Source organism: Ovis aries, chromosome 4 (genome assembly GCF_016772045.2).
Source record: "Ovis aries strain OAR_USU_Benz2616 breed Rambouillet chromosome 4, ARS-UI_Ramb_v3.0, whole genome shotgun sequence".
NCBI lineage: Eukaryota > Metazoa > Chordata > Mammalia > Artiodactyla > Bovidae > Ovis > Ovis aries.
This window is the reverse complement of record NC_056057.1, coordinates 52,240,808-52,262,508: the sequence shown is the minus strand read 5'-3', so window position 1 is coordinate 52,262,508 and position 21,701 is coordinate 52,240,808. Positions and strand designations below refer to the sequence as shown.

The window sequence follows — 21,701 nt, the reverse complement described above, 5'->3', positions numbered from 1 at the left end:
TTCCAGGAAATCAGGGTCATAAAAATAATCTAAAGTTTTAGAAGACATGGTTAAGATTTTTTTTTATCATTACAATTCTTCTTTTAATGACATATATTTCAGACATTCAAATTATGTTACAATCTCTAACATATTTTCTTCTTTATGAATTTGAGAACAGTAATAGGTAAAAGCCCATCAGCAAGTTTTATCATTTCAAAAGTTTTACATATTCAAATTTTGATTGTCATTACCAAACTGCTACACAAAATAAGATATACTAATGATACTTCTAACAAATTTTCATTATTTACATTATAGGCAACTGAGAATACTCCTGACATTGGTTACTGATTATAATATACAAATTTAACTACCCACCAGAAAATTTTCAAAAGCTCTCAGAAAAACAATACTCCAAATCACAGAAATTCTGTTCTCACAGAAGTATATATGGAAACATTAAAAAAATACATAGCCACTTAAACATTTTATATAAAAATTAGCATTCATTTAGATATAAATGAAGCAGGTTTCTACATTTAAGCTTATAACTGCAATTCCATTTCCATATTTTTTTCAAAAAGAAAAAATGTAAAGCAATGAATATATTTTTAAGAAGAAATTATCCTATCTAATCCCTAAAACTAATTTTACATATGTATGTGTATATACATTTACAATATGTTTGTATATGCATATAAATTTTCAGCCAGGACATTTATATAGTATAGCAAAATAACCGTTATTCTAAGTTAGCTATGAAAATAACTATGACTTAAATGGCAATTCCCTTTTAATGTCTTCCTTTCTTCCTAAAGATAAAAATAAAATCCTTTGGGCGTTTTTCTTTGTTAAAAGTATACAATCTAATCTTTTCCTATGAGAATCTAACAATCTGAAGATATAGAGACAATCTATGTATCCTCATGCCCAAAACTCACTGCATAAACACCCAACTGTAATGATAGACCCAAGAAGACAGAGTAGAAGGTCAGGGGCTCATCTTCTCCTGTGAACTCCAAAATTACAACTCGCTGCTGAACAACCATTGACAGGAGAATGAAGGATCCCACCGAAAAAGGATACCCGTCATCCAGCAAGATGGCTGGAGGGGCAAAATTACGTTTAGAGTCAAACCCCATACCTGCCAGAGATGCTTAGAGGGCTCAAACAAAACCTTGGGCTCAGCGGGGGATGCCACGGAGTCTGCCCCAGACCTGCCTTTGAGTGAGAGTGTCTCCTGTGGAGGTATGGATCAGCAGCGGCCTGCTGCTGGGGCAGAGGCTCTGGATGCAGCAGGCCTGGGTGTAGCATAAGCACTTTAAATGCCAGTATAATGGCAAAATTTTACCTGTTTAGATTTTTATTTGATCAGCTCATATTTAGGTATATCTTTTTACTGGTCTTTTTAAAATAATTTGTTGTTCATAAAGTTACTGCTGCTGTCCTTGTATTAATGTCATGTATTTGAAGAGTAGTGATAAATTTTTGTTGAAGTAGCCTGAGAATAGAGCACAGAGAAGGCAGCAAAAGCCCAGAGAAGCAGAAAATACATTGGCTTACAAGTTATGGGGTCTGGGTTTAATCCTATATGGTTGATCATACGCTTTGCCCAAATAGGACCATTCAGGGATGTGTCCATTACTTACCTGGACAGGAGACTGGGACGAAAGATGACAACCAGGACTGGCCAGGGTAAACTGGGATTGAATGTCACCTCGTCTGGTCCTCTCTGTGACCTTAGTGTGACTTGTTTCTCTAGAGGGAAATGAAGTGAGTTATAGCAGAGAGTTAAACACTCGAATCTTATCCCAAGAGCACCTTCTTTGTAATTCCCCTTTTCCCTGAAAGGGAAATCAAAAGAGCTTATGAAGACAATGTCAGGCCAAGAAATACTCTATTCCTACCTTGGATTTGGCCCTACACTACATTGTGGAACCTTTGCATATCTGGACTGGATCATGTGAAGCCATGAGGACCATGCCTAGTTACAAGCTCTAAGACTTGGGAGCAAAGCTGGCGGCCAAAGCAGCTCTTTCACCCTTTGTGCCCTAGGCGCAGACCTTCATCCTGGCATTTCACGCCTTATCATTCAATGGATGAATTTAAAGCAAGTCCAAGGGAGAGAAAGAGTTTTTGTCAATGACCTGGAACTATGAAAGTCTAAATTCCCCAACCCTAGACCACTGAGGACCAGATAGCTTCTACCTAGGAGCCCTGAGTACCAGCCGTGTAGACCAAGAGAATTTGAAAGGAGGCTGAGTCTTGAGGGAGAAAAACAAAGTAGACCCCTAACATTGTGGACTAATAAATTGGTAGGGTTGCTATCAGTTTTCAGGCTAGTATGTATAAGAGGCCCAGCCTAGGGCCTGGCAAGTAACAGTCAGTGAACATTAGCTGTTATGGTCATGCTTTCATGTTATCTTTACCTGGTTGTCTTTTATATGTTGCTGTTTGACAGAATCCTATTTGTTGTCTTACTCTTCCTGGAAAATATCATGCATCTTCATAGCTCTAACTAATTCCTCTGTGCTGCTGACTCCCAAATCTGCCGGTGTCCAGAGCTCCCTCACTGATGTTTCAGCATGGACAGGCATCTTCTGTCCATAAGTGAATATCTTAGCTGCACCAGCCACACAGTTGTCCTGTGTTTCCAGTCTCGGTGAATGGCATCACCAGCTTCTTGTTGCCCAAAGCCAAGATCTGGGGCTCATCCTTGACTCCCAATTTCTCCACCTGTCTCCACCTATTCCGTTCTGTCAAGGGTGTTTCCTGCAAATATCTAGAATATATTCATTTTTCTTTGTCCCCATCTCACACCACTCTTAATTCTTGTGTGAATTTTTGAAATAAACCCCTTTCCAGTTTCTCTCTTACTGGCTCCTTACAGTTCATTCTGCCCTTGGCAGCCTTGCATCTGATTGCTTGTTTCTCACCTTCTTATGGCTCCTTATTGCCTTTTAGACAAAGTCCACACTGCTCATGGTTGATGTGATTTGTCTCTGCCTCTCTCTAAACTCCCTCCCCAACTGCCCCTGCTTACCACGATCCAACTACACTGAATTTATTTGGTTCCTCTAAGGCACCTTGTGCTCTCTGTTCTGCAGAGGCTTTTTCACATGCTCTGTGGCTGGGACACCCTGCTAGCCCTTCACTAGCTGCCCCTCCTCATCATTCAGGCCTCTACTTACACCTCAGTTCTTCCCAGAAACCTGCCCTGATGCTCCAGATAAGAGGAGCCCCTCCTAGCTGTCTCCGGTACCTCCATGCCTGTCACGGCTTTCTCCACACAAGAGAGAGATTCGCCTCTTAACTTGTGCACTTCCCCCATGGCCTTGTAAGCGCCTTGAGGGCAGGGATGAGTCTCTGTGGTGTTTCCAGTGCCTAGAACAGTGTGGGGCATGTGGATGGTGTTCAGTGAATATGGACTGAATGAATGAATGCATGATTTGATTCATTTATTTAAATGAAAAAAATAAATTGCTCATGTGTAATGGGTCGTAAAGGTAGTCTGGTGATCCACAGGGGTGTCACTGTTGGTCATGAGCACGCTGGGGCTTGGCTGGGATGGGTGGTGGGAGCAGCTCCCTCCCTTGGTTTCTGGTTCACAGACTCTTTCCCCACAGTGAAGTGCCCTGATGTTGTCTATCCTCTCAGGCTCCTTCACCCCAGTCTGTTACTCAGTGTTATCCAAACTGATAGAATGGTTTTGGAATGGAGACTTTTTGGTAATTGTTTACTCCTTAGATTGCTTATAAAATAGTTTGTTTCTCTACACATCAATAGTCAGGTAAGCTATTTTAGAGAGCAAGCTAAATAGCAGAAATAGTGGCCTTTTAAGTTGAAAGTTTGTCCTGGAAAACCTGTAGAGTAGCAAAAGAAATGTCTGAAGGAGTTTACAGAGTCTATCTTTGTAACGACCTACCAACGGACTTCCCAGTCCAACTACACTTCACTTTCCTTATTATTCTTTTTTTTTCATGTTTCCTTGTCACAAGAACAAACTCTTGCTCTATAATAACATTTCAGAGTGCAACAATTGCAAAAGTCAATACTTTGAAGAAAATGCCTGTTCCTTTTCAGACCGTAACACATTTTTTAGTTTGATATGTCACAAAATAAAATTTGTTCTTTGTAAATAGCAGTTTGGAAGTATGTATGATTTATCAGTTCAACCACAGAAAGCTGGCAAATGCTTTTTTCCCTAAAGTTCTTTATATCCACAGACTGTGGATGCTTTAAGTTATTTGCAATGCTAAGTTAGAATGAAAATAATTAGAAATGTTGAGATTCCATATATTTAAAATTCACCTTAGTTTGGACAGACTAAGCTAAAGTTTATATTTGTTTTTAATCTATTGAAAAATGGTTTGTGGCAATAGTGCAGATAACATAGTCAGAATATACACACACACACACACACATATATATGTGCATATGCATTTATGTAAGTGTAGGTATTTATTTTTAAAGAATTCTGCTGTTAAAGATCACTAAATTATATGATTTCTGTAGCAAGTTCCCTTTCAGTCTTTTTTTTTCTTTCTTTTACAATAGCACTTTTCTCTTTGAGCAGTAATTTCCCATTTGTTAGTTTTCTCCCCATCTGAATCATGAGTTCCTTAAGGGCAGAGCCTGGTGTTATTCATCTTTGAATTCCCAGGTCTGCCATAATACCTAGAATTTAATAAACTCCTATTAAGAGTCTATTAAGGAATCTCTTACTAAGCACCAAAAAAAAAAAAAAATCACGAGGTTAATTTAAGCCATTCTTACTGGCACGTGGAGTTGCTAAGAAGAGCTTTGTATCTTTTCAAAACTAATTACTAGTCTGTCTTGCTTCCTATTTTCTCTCTAAAGCCTATCACCATATCAGGCAGGAAACAGGTAATTAATATGTTAAATATTCACTGACTTCAAATTTAAAGTTTTACTAACTTATGTTCACCTTTCTCTAGTGAATATGGTTTTAAAAGATTTTTACTCTACTTGGTAGGGAGTTAATCAGTGAGATAGAAATGTGGGAAAATGCACCCTAGAATGGTCTGCCTCTCCGTCACTCATTGCATAGTTTTATTCTCTAAATATTGACAGTGCTATATATTTAGGTACTTGTTCACTGTGTTAAGTTCCATGTGGGTTAAAACTACAGACTTTGTTCAGCGTTTTATCACAGGAAAGTACAGAGTATAACTCACCAAAGTAGCTTTCCCAGTGTGGCCTTAATAGACGAGGGTATGAATGATGTGAATCAAAAAGGGGAGACTACATACTGTAAAACATTCTTAGCAAAATCTTAACCCTGTTACTAGGGGCATGATGTAAATCATTAGTATTGTAATACTTCCTGTTAACTTGCTTTCTACGGTAACTTACAACGGGGAAATCTTACAAATCTTTCTGTCATACCTGTGAAGTGTTTCAGTGACCAGGCCTATGACTCAGAATTCCCCAGGTTCTAACAATACTAATAGTTAGGGTGGATTAGGTGCTTACCCTGTGCTACACTCTGTGGCAAGATCTTTCCACAAATTATCTCATTTAATCCCCATTATAATCCTCATTATAGTCTGTCCTATTATTTTCCCCATATCTTCCCCATGAGCTAGGTGAGACTTCCAGTAACACCCTCGACATCATCAGCAAAGGAGTGGTGGAGTGCAGACTGAAAGCTACTTGTGTGTGACTTCCAAGCTCTAGTGTTTTATCAGTAGTTTTCTTAATGCTTAATTTGACTTTTAAAAAATTCCCCAATATTTCTGAGTCATCTGAAGGAAATATTGACTTAAAGTATTAAAAAACTTCTTCTTTTATACTTTTTAAAAAGAGGTTTTGTAGAATCTTAAAAATGAGAAAACGGAGGTATGCAGATGAAGTGACTGGTCTTGGTCATGGTCTCTACTGGCAGAGCTAAACCTGGCACCATTTACCATTTGTAATTCGTCTTTAAATTTGTATTTAAAAAAATCATTCATCAAAGCTGCGTCTGTCTTATTTGGTCAGCATTCTGGGGCTCAGTGCACATTGTGAACAAATGGATGGATGTGTTGAGGCTGGCAACGAGTCCAGCAAGGGCACTGAGCACATGTCTTTATGCTCAGGAAGCTGACAGTTGAACAAGGGAACTCGCACCCCTGCTTCTGGGACTGTGTGCCTGACTGACCTAGAAGCTGATCAGGAGTATTGGGAAGGGTACTCCTTGCTAAGCTATGGTACAGACCTGAGAAGGTCAAGGTGTAGAGGGAGCTATAAGCTGTGTGTTTAGTGCTACTGGAAGTAAAGGTAGAGAGGGCTGGGTTCTGAGTGCCTTATCTGCCATGTGAGAGAGTTCAGTTATTGTCAGAACAGCCACTGTAGGTTTTAAAACAGAGGAACAATAGGGTCAAACCTCTATTTCAGAAGGGTTCTTGTGGGGTTTTGGGGTGACAAATCAACTTGAGATCTATAGTATGAAGTTTAAGAGATAATAATGGCCTGGATTCAGTTGTTATTCAGTTTGGGGCTAGTGAGAATGAACAAGATTAAGAAGTATTTGAAAGAGGCCTGGGGCTGGAGATAAAGGTGAAAAATCATTCGTTTATCAGTGGTAGTTGAGACCTTAAGAATGAATGAGCTCTTGGAAGTACTGGAGAGCTGGCAATGAGGAAGACTAATATTCAAGGGACAGGAAGAGAGTTACCTACACATGATAAAGGGAAGGAATGGTTGTGGAGGATGTGGTTTCTCATAAGCCAAGGACTAGATGTTTGAAGAAGGGGAAAAAAGGTTCTGTGGTCTCAGGCAGTAGAGACAACAGATGCACACTCCTTGTTTAAGATTTCTAGATGACAAAAGGGTAAATATTAAATAATAGCTAAAAGGAAAGCTGGAGGCAGGTGAGGGGTTTGTTTTTGTTCTAAGAAGGGAGAGATGTAGCAGGTTCACAGGCTGAAGCCAATGAAAAGCGCAAGCTGAGGAGAAAAAGAACACAAGTCCTCCAGCTCCTCACTCGAGAGCCCTCTTTCACATTCTCAGCTATTCAGATCCCAAATTAGCTTTATGTTTGAGTCTTTCAGAATACCTCAGACTAGTCCCCTTTGTCTAATTAATGTGTTTACATTCCCTGCCATCTCATAAACTTGTGAAACACAGATGAATTCTCACAGAGTGAGGCTGCTTTAATGAGAAATCCAGTCAAGGAATATTGTCTATAATGCATATCATGGGCACACAGTTAATATTTACTGAACAAGCACAGTGATGTGGGCCATCTCTGACTTCATCGCTGAACTCATGAGAATCTGTCTTAGGTCATTATCTCTTTCTGCCTATATTACAGGTTAGATGGGAGCATATCTCACCTTCCAATACTAAATCTCAGACTTCCCAAGGGCAGGATATAATAGTTTATGAATCTCTTTAACTCTCAAACACTCAGCAACACTTGGCAAAAATATGTATGCCAGCTCACATTTATTTTATTTTATTTTATTTTATTTATTTTTTTTATTTTTAAATTTTAAAATCTTTAATTCTTACATGCATTCCCAAACATGAACCCCCCTCCCACCTCCCTCCCCATAACATCTTTCTGGGTCATCCCCATGCACCAGCCCCAAGCACGCTGCATCCTGCGTCAGACATAGACTGGCGATTCAATTCACATGATAGTATACATGTTAGAATGTCATTCTCCCAAATCATCCCACCCTCTCCCTCTGAGTCCAAAAGTCCGTTATACACATCTGTGTCTCTTTCCCTGTCTTGCATACAGGGTCGTCATTGCCATCTTCCTAAATTCCATATATATGTGTTAGTATACTGTATTGGTGTTTTTCTTTCTGGCTTACTTCACTCTGTATTCACATTTATTTTAATAAGTGACATGATGAAGCAAGATTTCATTTTTGTTTTATTTTAAAAGAATGGGTTTCTGTATCTCATTTGTACTTTCAACCTATTTTTTTTTTCTGTCTAGCTTAAAAAAAAGTCATTGACCCTAACAGAATTCTCATATTCTATCCTAATATCTAGGCACCTTTAAATCTCCAGTTTAAAAAAAACTGCTAGTTTTTTGTTTGTTTGTTTGTTTGTTTTGCAGAAGGGGAGAGCTATACTGTGCAGTAGAAGGTTGGTTTCCTAACCACTGGACACCAGTGAATTCCCAATATATCACTATTTTACATCCACTAACTTTTACTTCATAGTTTGATCACTTTCTTAATGTCAGGTTTTTAAAATTAATTAACTTATTTTAATTGGACTATAATTATTTTACAATATTGTAGTGGTTTTTGCAATACATTGACATGAATCAGCCATGGGTGTACATGTGTCCCCCAACCTGAACCCCCCTCCCACCTCCCTCCCCATCCCATCCCTCAATGGCTTGCCGATGTTTTTAGTGCTACATTTCATTTTCTATTATGGCAGAGCAGAGAATGGAAGGTGGCATCAAAGACTCTGTTAGGATAGAGTAACTGCATTCTAATATATATTATCTTTTCTTTATCTATTGTTATATTATCGTGTCTTCAACTGTGTTATCTGTGTATATCTTTATAAACCCTGAACTTTGCCAGTCATCATCTCTTTAAACCCTGTTGCAGGACCTGACACAGAATAGGAGCTCACTGAAAATCTCATGAAAGACAAAGTACAGAACTGAAATATTCTGTAGACCAGTGATTTAGAACTGCCAAGATTATACAGTCTTTTGTTCAATTAAAGCCAAGTAGCAAGAATGGTGGTGGTGGAGGGGAGTTGGTATGAAATTTAAACTTTTAGAACTCCTGTGTGTCTTTTCAGATTGTCAGCCTCTTAAGTGATTTTAAGACTGTAGTACATGAACTATCCCTCCTAAGCACAGCGTTTTTCCTCTTTTCTGCAGGTCGGACTCAGATCTGTGATAGAGCAGTTTCCTGGGAAGCTTGATTTTGTCCTTGTGGATGGGGGTTGTGTTCTAAGCCATGGCCACAAGCAGTTGATGTGCTTGGCCAGATCTGTTCTCAGTAAAGCAAAGATCTTGCTGCTTGATGAACCCAGTGCTCATTTGGATCCAATGTGAGTTTCAGAATTCCTGTCATTTACTAATACAGGGAGGAGAAAGAATCATTGAGACCTATTTCATATTGATTTCCATCAGGCTGTCATGTCTGCAAGCAGACCACCCTCTAGATTTAAAATAATTGCCCAATAGAAAAATTACTACTTAACATGAGTACAGGTACTTCTTTCCCAGTATAAGAGCTGTGTTTTCTAAGTATAATTTTAGAATTTCATATAAACTCTTCCCCCTTATCATCACATGGTGAAATATTTACACAGGTGTAACCGAATCCTTATGGTTTTCCTTACTATCCCATTTATACCATAGGAAATATTTATAACACAAAACAAAGAACTACTAGTGATTATACGTAATTAAAAACATATTTATTGGGGAAATTTTTTTCAAACTTTGTGAAATTTTTTCCCAAATATTTGTCCTATTTATTTATGAAAACTTAGAATCTATGCCATGGTTGGAAACTTGATTGTAGCTGACTCTGTCTCTCAACATTATGTTAAAAGGATTCAATAAAACAGAAGTAAGTTAAAGAATTAAATTGATAGAACAATAGGTCTGTTATCAAGGATAGAGACAGATTATTAATGTTCTGTGGTGTTATATATATATGTTTTTTTCTAGAACATACCAGATCATTCGAAGAACCCTAAAACAAGCATTTGCTGATTGCACAGTAATCCTCTCTGAACACAGGATAGAAGCAATGTTGGAATGTCAACGATTTTTGGTGAGTGTTTATAATTTACCTTAGATTTCATCTCTCCTTTGATTCTTGATAACAATCTTCAATGTGATCATTCCTGCAAGTCATAGCAATGTACAAACTCTTCCTTATAACACATGTCACACAACCATCCAACTTTACTCAAAATACCTACCTGCCCAAGTTTCTCACTTTGATCTGAGCAACAAGTTGAGGTTGGAATTCAGCAAATCTAAAATAACAGCTCATCACTAAGTTACATTAATAAATTAGAATATCTATACTTATTGAGTCTTTTATTTGGGAATTAAGTCATAAAAAAGACTAAGTCCCAATGCTTTCAGAGACTAAATCTCCCTTGGATGTGATCCAGGCCAGGCCTGGATTGTCTTGCAATCTGATGTATGATTTCAATGCAGTTGGCAAGAGGTTTATTTCCTTTTTGAGCCATTATGTGGAGCTCATCTTTGTGCCTCTCCCAACCACCTTCTCTTTGTGCTTTCCAAACTGCCGCAGATTCTTTCAAGTGATGTGTACAAATTCCTTTGGGCTTAGTCAGAAGGAAACTGGGGATAATATATCGCATCATTTCTATTAATAATTTTGAGGCTCCTTGAAGTAAATGCTTTTCTTAATGAAGGATAGTTATTACCATCATTATTACTAAGCTTCAAGTGACAAATTAGGGGGCCGACTCGCAGCCTCTTGCCCGGCTGTGATCAGGTTCAGCTTGAACATGTGAAGGAGGCTCACTAAACTCATGCATGTGTGAGTGCCTAAGTCATGTCTGACTCTTTGCAACCCTGTGCGCTGTAGCCCGCCAGGCTACTCTGTCCATGGAATTTCTCAGGCAAGCATACTAGAGTGGGCTGCCATTTCCTTCTTCAGGTTATCTTCCTGACCCAGGGATCAAAGCTGGGTCTCCTTAGAGTAGGTGGGCTCCTGAATTGCAGGTGAACTCTTTCCTGACTGAGCCACCCGGGAAGCCCAGACTGGGGCATACCCTGACCAATTGCAAATTATTAAGCTTTAAATCCACTGTTGAAGACATCCAACTCGTTATGGTGCTGTGGACTTATACTCATTTTTAAGGTTAATACATAAGGGATCTAACATAAATAATACTAGATTTCAAAGCCCACTTAGTTCCTCAAAAGTTCCCTGAAGAAGCACATTGTTTAGTACCGTACCAATTAAAAAAAAAAAAACTCTTTCAGCTTCTAAGTAGAAAATTACAGCTAATATCACAAATGGTAGAAGCTCTATAAACCAAAAGGATTCAGCAGTGAAAGGAACAGTCCCTGGCTGTTCAAACTATGAGCCTCTGGATGCTGTGTTCTTCCTGGCTTTCCTCCTCCTCTGAGCTGGCGCCGCTCTTGCCTTACTGTGGCCCGCCCTGCCTCCTTGTCCAAGATCTCACTAATGGCCACTTCCCTAGGTCATAGAGGAAAACAAGGTGCGGCAGTATGATTCCATCCAGAGGATGCTGAGCGAGAAGAGCCTCTTCCGGCAGGCCATCAGCCCCGCAGACCGGCTGAAGCTCTTGCCCCACCGGAACTCGAGCAGGCAGAGGTCTCGGGCCAACATCGCCGCTCTGAAGGAGGAGACAGAGGAAGAGGTGCAGGAAACAAAGCTGTAGAGAGCGGAACAAGTGTTTGCCTGGGACGTCCACACGTGGGAGCTGAAGGAAAAAGTTTCTGCCTCAGAAAACAAGGAGGAATGATTTTTTTTTTTAAAAAAAAGAAGGAAAAATTGGGGTAAGAGGAATTAAGGACACTCCTGTGGGTCCGGATCCATGGCTTCCTGGCAGTGGTCAAATTGTGTGACAGGTACTTCAAATCCTTGAAGATTTACCACTTGTGTTCGCCAGTCAGCCTTCCCTGAAAACTTTTTCCTTTGGTGGTCACTGAAAAAGTGGCTGTAAATGTCAGCCAGATTAATTCTTCAGCTTACTGTTTAGTCAGACTTTCTCATTTGTAATAGTAGAGAAGAACTGTAATTATACTATTTAGGGATACAATTAAGTAGTGCTAACTGGAACTTGAGTGGCTTGTATCAGTTTATGTACCTTCTTCTCTACTCTCTCCATGATATTTAAAAACACAGCTATATTGCCTATTAAGGATTCAGACAGTCCTATTTCCAAGCAAGGAATGGAATGCTGTGAGAGGCTCAAGACAGCACATCAAATATGCACCATGCAACATCTAAGTGTCAGGAGACACTAAGATCTGTCAGGAGACAGAACTTCCCAGTCCTGGAAATCAGGCTTAGTACCGTTCAGCAGTACCCAAATCCAAATAATTTAGACAATCAGAAAACATCCCTTAATTGGGATACGGGCTGTTATAGTCCCATGCAGGGAACAAAGATATAGCTCTCTTGATTTGGCAGTGAACGGTTCTGCTTCCAGAAAGTAGCAAACTTACAAGATGTCTGAACTGAAGGATGGCTGGAAAAATGCTTTAATGCATATTGGTACAGGAAAACCCTTCATAACACCGAAGTGCCAGGTACAGAGTGTGCAGGCAGAAAGACTGTGGGCACTCCATGTAGATGTACATGAAATTCAAAGATCTAGGTATGGAGAGGGCGATGTGTGTTTTCAGGCTACCTATGTGCACTTCATGCTGTACATACTGAGCAGGAGAAATAATGGGCACACTGAATACTGAAGAGTCAATCGTGAATTAGTTTTATATTCTTCTGTTTTATAGTTTTATGATGCAAATGAAATTTTCTCTAGGAAATATTTATTTTAATAATGTTTCAAACTCATAAATGGTTGTATTTTAAGAATGATTATATTATGAATTATATTTGTATAAAAGAATTTTTATATTTGAAATGTTGACTTTTTATGGCACTAGCTATTTTTATGATACATTATGTTAAACCTGGGATGGGAGGAAACCTTGGGGGAATATTGAGGGGCTGTTGGCCAGGGTCTGTGTATTATGTTGTTGCACACACCTGTGTGATTCCCAGCCCACATGCTGGTTCCATCTTAGATGCAGTTCCAAAAACATGGTACCACAAAATCTGACCACCCCTATCAAGAATACACTGCCTTCTCAACTCCAAACTAACCATTAAGATTGCATTCTACTTATTATGGTAAGGGAATATCATGTGTCAATAAAATCCATGTATTTGTGTGAAACTTGGCTGTTTTCAGATGTGTTCATTAGTCGTGTCTCATTGATCTCTTACTTCAGTCTCTAAGGATCATGGAACACAGAATAATTATCTTTCTTTTAGATACAGCTTCTTGAGAATCCCAAGTCCAGTAAGATAGTCTAAAACATTATATCTGTTTTTAAATTGTGGCGAAATATACATAACCTAAAGTTTACTATTTTAAAACCATTTCTCAATGTACAGTTCAGTAACTAAGTATGTTCACATTGTTGGAAATCATCATCATGAGCTATTCACAGAAATGTTTTCATTTTGCAAAACTGAAGCTCTGTAACCGTCAAACCTAACTCTCTATTTATCCTTTCCCTCAGCTCCTGGCAGCTACCATTCTGTCTTTGGTCTCTCTGAATTTTACTCTGAGTACTTCATATGAGTGGAACCATTAGTATTTGTCATTTTATGACTGGCTTATTTCACGTAAGTGTCTTCAGGAGGGTTTGTCATGTTGTAGCATATGTCAGAATTTTAAAGGCTGATTAATAGGCTACTGGGTTGGCCAAAAAGAAAAAAACTTTCTTCAGTTTTAAGTAAAAATAAGACACATTTTTTCATTTTCATCAAGAACTTTATTGAACAGTGTATTCACTGTTCCATTACCTTCTGCCATTTTTCAGGCAACTTCATTATTCTGTCTTCCCAAAACATTTTATCTTTTTGAGCAAAGAACTATTCCAGGTGCCTTTTACAGTCTTCCAGGGAATTAAAATTTTTTTCCATTAAGAGAATTGTATGAAGACCAAAATAAATGGAAATCTGAAGATACAATGTCTGATGAATACAGTGGATGAATACAGATTCCCCGTTAAGCTGTAACAGTTTTTGTCTGGTTGTCAAAGAAACATGCAGTCTAGCATTATCCTAGTAGAAGAGTATGTGTTTTCTGTTGACTAATTCCAGATGCTTTACGTTGAATGCTGCTTTCAGTTTGTCTAATTGGGAGCAGCGCCTGCTGGAGTTAATAATTTTGTTTTCCAAAGGAACTCATTATAGAAGAGTCCCTTCCAATCCCTTCGTTGGGATCACCTTCTTTGGATGAAGACTGGCCTTTGTTGTGTTTGGTGGTGGTTCATTTTGCCCCGTGATCTCTACTGTTCCACATTATTGTACAGTATCCATTTTTCATCCCCCGTCACAGATTGTTTTTAAAAGGAATCTTTTGTTACATTTAAGTGGAGAGTAGCATATGGAAATATGGGCGAGAAGGTTTTTTCGCTTAACTTATGTGGGACCCAAACATCAAAATGATGAACATAACCAAGCTGGTGCACCAGGGTTTCATTGCTTGATTTGGGTATTTTGAGTGTGTTGGCTATCTCCTGTGTGGCATAGCGTTGGTCTCACTGCCTCAATTTGATCACTGTCAGCTTCAACTGGTCTACTCAACTGTGGAGCGTCATCCAACAAGAAATCTCCAGCACGAAACTTCACAAACCACTTCAGTCGCGTTCGACCAGTCATGGCACTGTCTCCATAGACTGCACTAATCTTTCTTTGTGTCTCAGCTGTGTTTTTTACCTTTCTTGAAATAAAGCATAATATGCTAAAAAATATTGCTTTTTTCTTCCATCTTCAATATCAAAATGGTTACTCAAAAATTCACCAATTATAGTAAGTTTTTTTTTTTTTTTAATGCACACTGATAGGACAGCTGAAGCAATACAATCTTAACATTTTTTCAAATGAAGTTAAGGACAACTAAGCATTACTAGAGAGCCAATTTATAGAAAAACCCAAACAAATTTTTGATCAACCCAATGCACATATATGACATTTTGCTTCTCCATACATTTGTCAATGGATGCTTAGGTTGTTTCCATCTTTTGACTATGTTGGATGATGCTTTTATGAACATGGTTGTACAAATATCTACTTAACGTCCCCACTTTCATGAATGAGGACACTTCTTAGCTTATTTCTGTTTTAAAATGTAGGCTTATAGAATAAAAATTATATATAATATGTATATATTCCATAAGAGTTCATTTGTTTCTTTGAAAGCTTATTCAATAAGCAGTAGTTATTTTTACTACTCTCTTAACACATGAGCAAATCTCATCAAAGAAATAGCATTTCTACACTAGAACCTAGGTGGCTTTCTTTGTCCAAATCCCTGTTGTTCATTGATGAGACTTCTTGGGGCCCCTTTTCTTTGCAGAGTTTCATTATGAAAGATGTAGGTGCCGTTATGGGGTAGATGGGCTGTAGATCCCTACTGAGTGCTGCAGCCTCCAACTCTGTTTTCTTACTGGGGAAAAAAAATTATTTTCACATGTGACCCCAAGAAGGCAGTGTCAGAGCATGCTCTATTCTAGTTTTTCAAGTTCAGGTATTTAAGTTAATAAACTTTATTTTTTAGTACAGTTTTAAGTTCACAGCAAAATTGAGAAGAAAGTATGGAGAGTTCCTGTAACAGCCTCCACCTTCCCTAGCCTCCCCCATTTTCAACATACTATACCAGAGTGGTACATTTGTTACAATCAGTACATCATTATCACCCAAAATCCAGTGTTTACATTAAGTTTCATTCTTGGTGAACCCTTATTTCTTCCTTCCTCCTTACTAAGCTCTGGTTACCACTGATCTTTTTATTGTTTCCATAGTTTTGCCTTTTCTTGAATGGCACATAACTGGGATCATACAGTATGTAGCCTTTTCAGATTGACTTCTCTTACTTAGTAATTGTATTTGTTTTCTCCTTCAGATATAAAAGCCATATCTTCTCATGGCTTGATATTTCATTTGGTAGAGAATAATATTCTATTGTCTAGATCTACCACCGTTTACTTATCCATTCACCTAGTGAAGGATGTCTTGGTTGAGTCCAGCTTCTGGCAATTATGAATAAGCATTCGTGCGCAGCTTTTTGTGTGGAAAGAACTTTTCAAGTCTTTTGGGTAAATACCAAGGATCTTGCGGTAAGAGTATATTTTATTCTGTGAGAAACCTTTAAACTATTTTCCAAAATGGCTGTACCATTTCACATTCCCACCAGAAATGAATAGGAATTCTTGTGTATCTGAATCCTCACTAGCATTTGACACTGTCAATGTTTGGAAATTTGGCCATTCTAATATATGTATACTTCTGTCTTGTTGTTTTAATTTGTATTTTCCTGATGACATATGAAAGTTTTTCATATGCTTATTTGCCATCTGTATATCCTCTTTGGTATGTCATCTGTTCAGCTCTTTTGCACATTTTTAAATTGGGTTGTTCATGGGCTCATTGGTGAGTTTTAAGAGTTTTTTGTATACTATGGATAACAGTCCTTTATCAGATGTGTCTTTGCAAATGTTTACCTTTATTTATTCATTCTCTGATGGTCTGCCTTTTTTCATGTAGATCTGAGTTTCTGGCGTGAGTTTCTGAAGAACTTCTTTTAAAGTTTCTTTCAAGGTAGGTCTACTGGCAACGAATCCCTCAGTTTTTATTTGTATCACACTGTTTTCATTTCTCCTTTATTTTTGTGTGTTAATTTTGCAGGGTACTGAATGCTAGGTTTGGTTTTTTTTGTCAATACTTTATATTATAATATTTCACCCGGCTCTTCTTGCCTGCATGGTTTCTGAGCAGTAATTCTTATTCTGAGCACATGTAATTCTTATCTTTTCTCCTTGTAGGTATAGTGTATTTTCCTCTTTTTTCAAGTTGTTTACTCCGTGTTCGATTTTCTGCAGTTTGAATATGATGCATAGGTGTAGGGTTTTGCAGGAGCATCAATACTGCTTGGTGTTCACTGAGCTTCCTGGATCTGCCGTTTGGTGTCTGACGTTAATTTGGGGGAATTTTTCTGTTGTTATTGCTTCATATGTTTCTTTTGTTTATTTCTCTTTTTTCTCCTGGTATTCCTACTACAGATATATTATACCTTATGTAGTTGTCTCAAAGTTCTTGAATATTCAAGGTGTCTTCTCCTCTATGTTTTTCAGTTTGGGAGGTTTGTTTTGTATTGTATTTTCAAGCTGAGAGATCTTATCTCAGCCACGTTCAGTCCATCAATGGCATTGTTCATTTCTATATATTGTTTTTTATTTCTGCATTTCCTTTTAATTGTTTCTTAGAATCTCTACCTTTTTGGTTACATTATCTAATGTTTTTATTCATTCCTGGTCTGATAATTCCTAGCATATCTGACTCTATTTCTAATACTTGTTCAGTCTCTTTAACTGGTTTTTTTTTTTTTTCACCTTTTTGTATGCTTTGTGGTTTTTTGGGATATACTGGGGAAATGCTGAACATGATGTCCTGGGGAAAAGGAGCTGTGGTAAATGGGCTGTTAGATATACAACAGTAATATATAGGGGAAAACAGGAGTTCTGTAGTCCTATGGTTTGGTTTCAGCCTTTTGATGATCCTGTACCCCTGGCCAGTGAACTTCACCAGTGCTTCTCAGCTTTTTGTCCCATCTCTAGTGGAGCAGGATTGCTAGAGTGGGTTGGCATTGGGTATTTTTCTTCTCCAGATAGGGGTTTCCAACTCAGTGGTAAAGAATCTGCCTGCCAATGCAGGAGCTACAGGTTCAAACCCTGGGTGAGGAAGATCCCTTTGAGTAGGAAATAGCAACCCCCTCCAATTTTCCTGCTGGTATAATCCCATGCATGCAGGGGCCTGGCAGGCTGCAGTCCTTGGGGTCACAAAGAGTTGGACACGAAGGAGTGACTGAACATGCTGCTGCTGCTGCTGCTGCTGCTGCTAAGTCACTTCAGTCGTGTCCAACTCTGTGTGACCCCATAGACGGCAGCCCACCAGGCTCCTCCATCCCTGGGATTCTCCAGGCAAGAACACTTGGAATGGGTTGCCATTTCCTTCTCCAATGACTGAGCATGCACGTTCCCCCAGATAGGTTAAGGCTCTGGTACAGTAGGTTCTTCTGAGGGCACGTCTTGATAAGAAAAACAGAATTCTCTAGTATTTTTCAAAATGATTACCTTCCTCTTCCCCCTGCTGGAAGCAAAAGGGAATTTTCATCTGTCTTTATTGTGAGACCCTGTTAATGAGTTTTGGAAGGTAAAACTCATGAAAATGTGGGTCTCTCTCCTCTGATGACTGAGTCTCCTTGAAGATTTTCTCTCTCAGGCTTTCCTACAATAAGCCTCTAGAAACTCATCAGTTACAGGTCAGGTTTTCCTATCTGAGCACTGACTCCTAAGGAAATTTCTGCTTGGTAGTTTCTACTTAGGTAAATTGTGATCCTCTGTATATACCTGTGTGTCTCCAATTTTTTTAAGCTGTTTATACAAGTTTGTTGTTGTTGTTATTGTTAAGTTGCTAAGTCATGTACAGCTTTTTTTGCAACCCCATTGACTGTAGCCCTCCAGGCTTGTCTGCCCATGAGATTTCCCAGACAAAAGCACTGGAGTGGGTTGCCATTTCCTTCTCCAGGGATCTTCTCGACCCAGGGATCAAACCCACATCTCCTACATTGGCAGGCAGATTCTTTACCACTGGGAAGAATCACTGGGTTACCAGGGAAGCCTTTATACAAGTTTAATCAAATGTAGTTTACAAAGGTAAAGGACAGTACCTTTGTAAGGACTATACAGACACAGCATCATGCCATGGGGCCCACAAGAGGCTCAGAGAGACAGCACCTTTCCCTGGGAACAGAAGCTCTAATCCCAGGACAGTTTCTTGGCAGAAGGCTGGGCAACTAGGATCACCCTCATTCACCCTAGACTCAGCCCCTGCTTCAGCAGCAGATTGTCCTGTGACCTTACTTCTCTGACAGATCTAAGAGGAGCTGCTGATCTTTCAGTTTGCTCAAATCTTTCTTTATTGTTAGGTTGGAGTTATTGTTGTTCAGTCTTTCAGTCATGTCCAACTCCTTGCAACCCCATGGACTGCAGCACACCAGGCTTCCCAGCTCTTCACTGTCTCCCAGAGTTTGCTCAAACTCATGTTCATTGAGTTGGTGATGCCATCCAACCGTCTTATCCTCTGTTGTCCCCTTCTCCTCCTGCCCTCAGTCTTTCCCAGCACTGGGGTCTTTTCCAGTGAGTTAGCTCTTTATGTCAGGTGGCCAAAGTATTAGAGCTTCAGCATCAGTCCTTCCAATGAATATTCAGGGTTGATTTCCTTTAGGTTTGACTGGTTTGATCTCCTTGCTGTCCAAGGAACTCTTAAGAGTCTTCTCTAACACCACAGTTTGAAAACATCAGTTCTTCATTGGAGTAGCAACTTCTAAGTTCCTTACATACCAGATCTGAAACCAGAAGTCTTTCTAGTTCATTCTGAGTGAAAAACAAACAAAACTTTGCAAAGGTAGAAGCAGTCAAATACAAACAAATGTGACAAAAGAAGCCCTAATTCGGAAGGCCCCCTTTAAGAGAAAAACACTGAAACAAGAAGGAAAGTGAGTGTTGTTCACCCACGCTCTGTCATAACACTTGGCTTTTTCTCTTCTGTTTCAATCTCAAATTATTTAAAAAATTATTTTGGCCACAGATGACCTACTTTTATCTATTTGTTTTCTATATGTAAGTCTGGAGTTTAGGCTTTTGGTTGTCCAAACCTACACCCACTCCCATCTGACTTATACTTTTAAAATTTATTTCTCAGACCTTTCACTTTGTTATTCCTCCTTATGAGAAAAAAAATTAAGGCTTGAAACAAGTGCATTTCCTTCCAACAACTGAAGACCTTCCAGGACTGGGTAATTGCAATGTATTAGAGTGAAAGGCTAATAAAACCCCCAATGTAAATATTTTAGTAGTTTGCTAAAGAAAGAACCCTCAAGTATTATGTAGAAGACAGTTTAGAATGAGGTTTAAAAAGCTCCATATAAAAACCTGTTTGACCTGTTAAAACAGGTGCGGACAATCACAATTCTCTATTAAAAGATACAATGAAAAAACCCGATAAGTTCAAGACAAATGCATTGGCCACGAGAACTCCAAATCAATAGATGGTGAATTGTTAGCTGCTTCTAGTGTTCAGAGCCAAACAGACCCCAGTCACTTTCTGTCAGTTGTCAGGATACTGGGGAATCAGTATCTATGTACCTTCCCAGGGAAGGGAGACTTCTTGGCAGAAGTTTAGGGTTTATCCTTAATCCATTATAGTTGGAACACTCATTTGCTTTTTGAGATATCACTTCCATTAATTGTAAAATAATGTAGTACATTAAGAAATGTAGCTAAAATCTTTTAAGTAAATATGCTAATACTGGCCTTTAATTTCATGTAGCAAAATGAATTAATATAGCAATAATGCTAAATAATTACTTGAATCGAAAGTTAAGACACAGTTTACATCTTCCTTTCATCAAAGTACAGAATCAATACAGAAAGTACAGATTAACCTTCCACTAGTATTCCCTTGTAGAGATTTGGTTCTATTGTTAGGATAACTGCTTTTCCTCAAAAAACCACAAATTCCAATTATTGAAACGAACACAGACTCACACGCTTATTTATTTACATAAATATGTATTCTTTTTCAAATTATATTCCCAATTTGGTTGTTCCAGAATATTGAGCAGGTTCTCTGTACTACATTACGTCCCTGTTGGCTATCCATTTTAAATGTAGTGGTCACACACTAATTTAAATGAATCCCCAAGACATTTTCCCCTAAAGACATCATGAATATTGGAATTTAAACCTAAACAATTTTGGTGTATAAACAATCCTTCACCTAAGTTCTTCCCCATTCACCTTTGACACTGATGGAATAATAGAATGAATGATCTTCAACAGCAATGACAGCTGTGCTGATAAACAGAACTAGAGCTGAATTGTATTTTGATTGGCAAATATTGGCACAAGTGCTAAAAAAAAAAACCCAGAAATCTATCTTGCAATTAACCCCTATGAAATTAAAGTTGTAATTTACAAAAAGTTATAAAGAGTAGGCTTTATCTGTTTTATTAAAAAAAAAAATATGGTGTAGAATGGTGGGTACCAGGGGCCAAGATAAATACGGACATGTCAGTCAAAGGATGCAAACTTCCAATAATAATATGAATAAATCTGGAGGTGTGATGTACAGCATGTTGAATTCAGTTAACAATACTGTGTTATATCGGAGAAGGCAATGGCACCCCACTCCAGCACTCTTGCCTGGAAAATCCCACGGATGGAGGAGCCTGGTGGGCCATAGTCCATGGGGTCACTAAGAGTCAGACATGACTGAGCAACTTCACTTTCACTTTTCACTTTCATGCATTGGAGAAGGAAGTGGCAACCTACTCCAGTGTTCTTGCCTGGAGAATCCCAGGGACGGGGGAGCCTGGTGGGCTGCCGTCTATGGGGTCGCACAGAGTCGGACATGACTGAAGTGATTTAGCAGCAGCAGCAACTGTGTTATATATTTGAAAGTTGCTAGGAGAATATATCTTATATATTCTCACCACATAAAAGAGGTAGTAATTTTGTGATGTGATAAAACTATTACTAACACTATGATGGTCATTGTTTTGTAATACATAAGTATATCAAATCAACACCTTAAATTTACACAGTGCTTTATGGCAATTATATCTCAATAAAGCTGGAAATTAGATTAAGTGGTAAAAAAAAAAGTTGGCCACAGTAGATTGCCTGACTATCATGTTTGTCGGAGTTTTGTAAGCTAACAAAAACAAGACGATTTTCAAAACAACCATCTCTTTTCCCTTCTTCGATGACAGCAGATACTAGGGGCTTATTAATATTCTACAGGAAAAGTTGTATAAATCAACTTGTGTTCAAAAGTAATCCTCTTGTGGAGAAGAAATTTTTTTTTCTTCTTGTCTCATTTAGGGTGATGCTCTTTGCATCAAGTGGC

At 38.6% G+C, this 21,701-nt stretch overlaps 1 protein-coding gene across 3 annotated transcripts in view; it reads left to right on the top strand.

The window, feature by feature from the left end:
- The window catches only part of CFTR (CF transmembrane conductance regulator), a 188,532-nt gene extending 175,635 nt beyond the window's left edge, over positions 1-12,897 (top strand). For 2 of the 3 annotated variants that reach the window (XM_042248301.1, XM_042248300.1), the window contains 3 exons: positions 8,852-9,024; positions 9,653-9,758; positions 11,173-12,897. In XM_042248301.1, coding sequence (XP_042104235.1) covers positions 8,852-9,024; positions 9,653-9,758; positions 11,173-11,373 — 480 coding nt within the window. In that variant the 3' untranslated portion in view covers positions 11,374-12,897. 3 annotated transcript variants of the gene reach the window in all.
- The last annotated feature ends 8,804 nt before the right edge of the window (positions 12,898-21,701 follow it).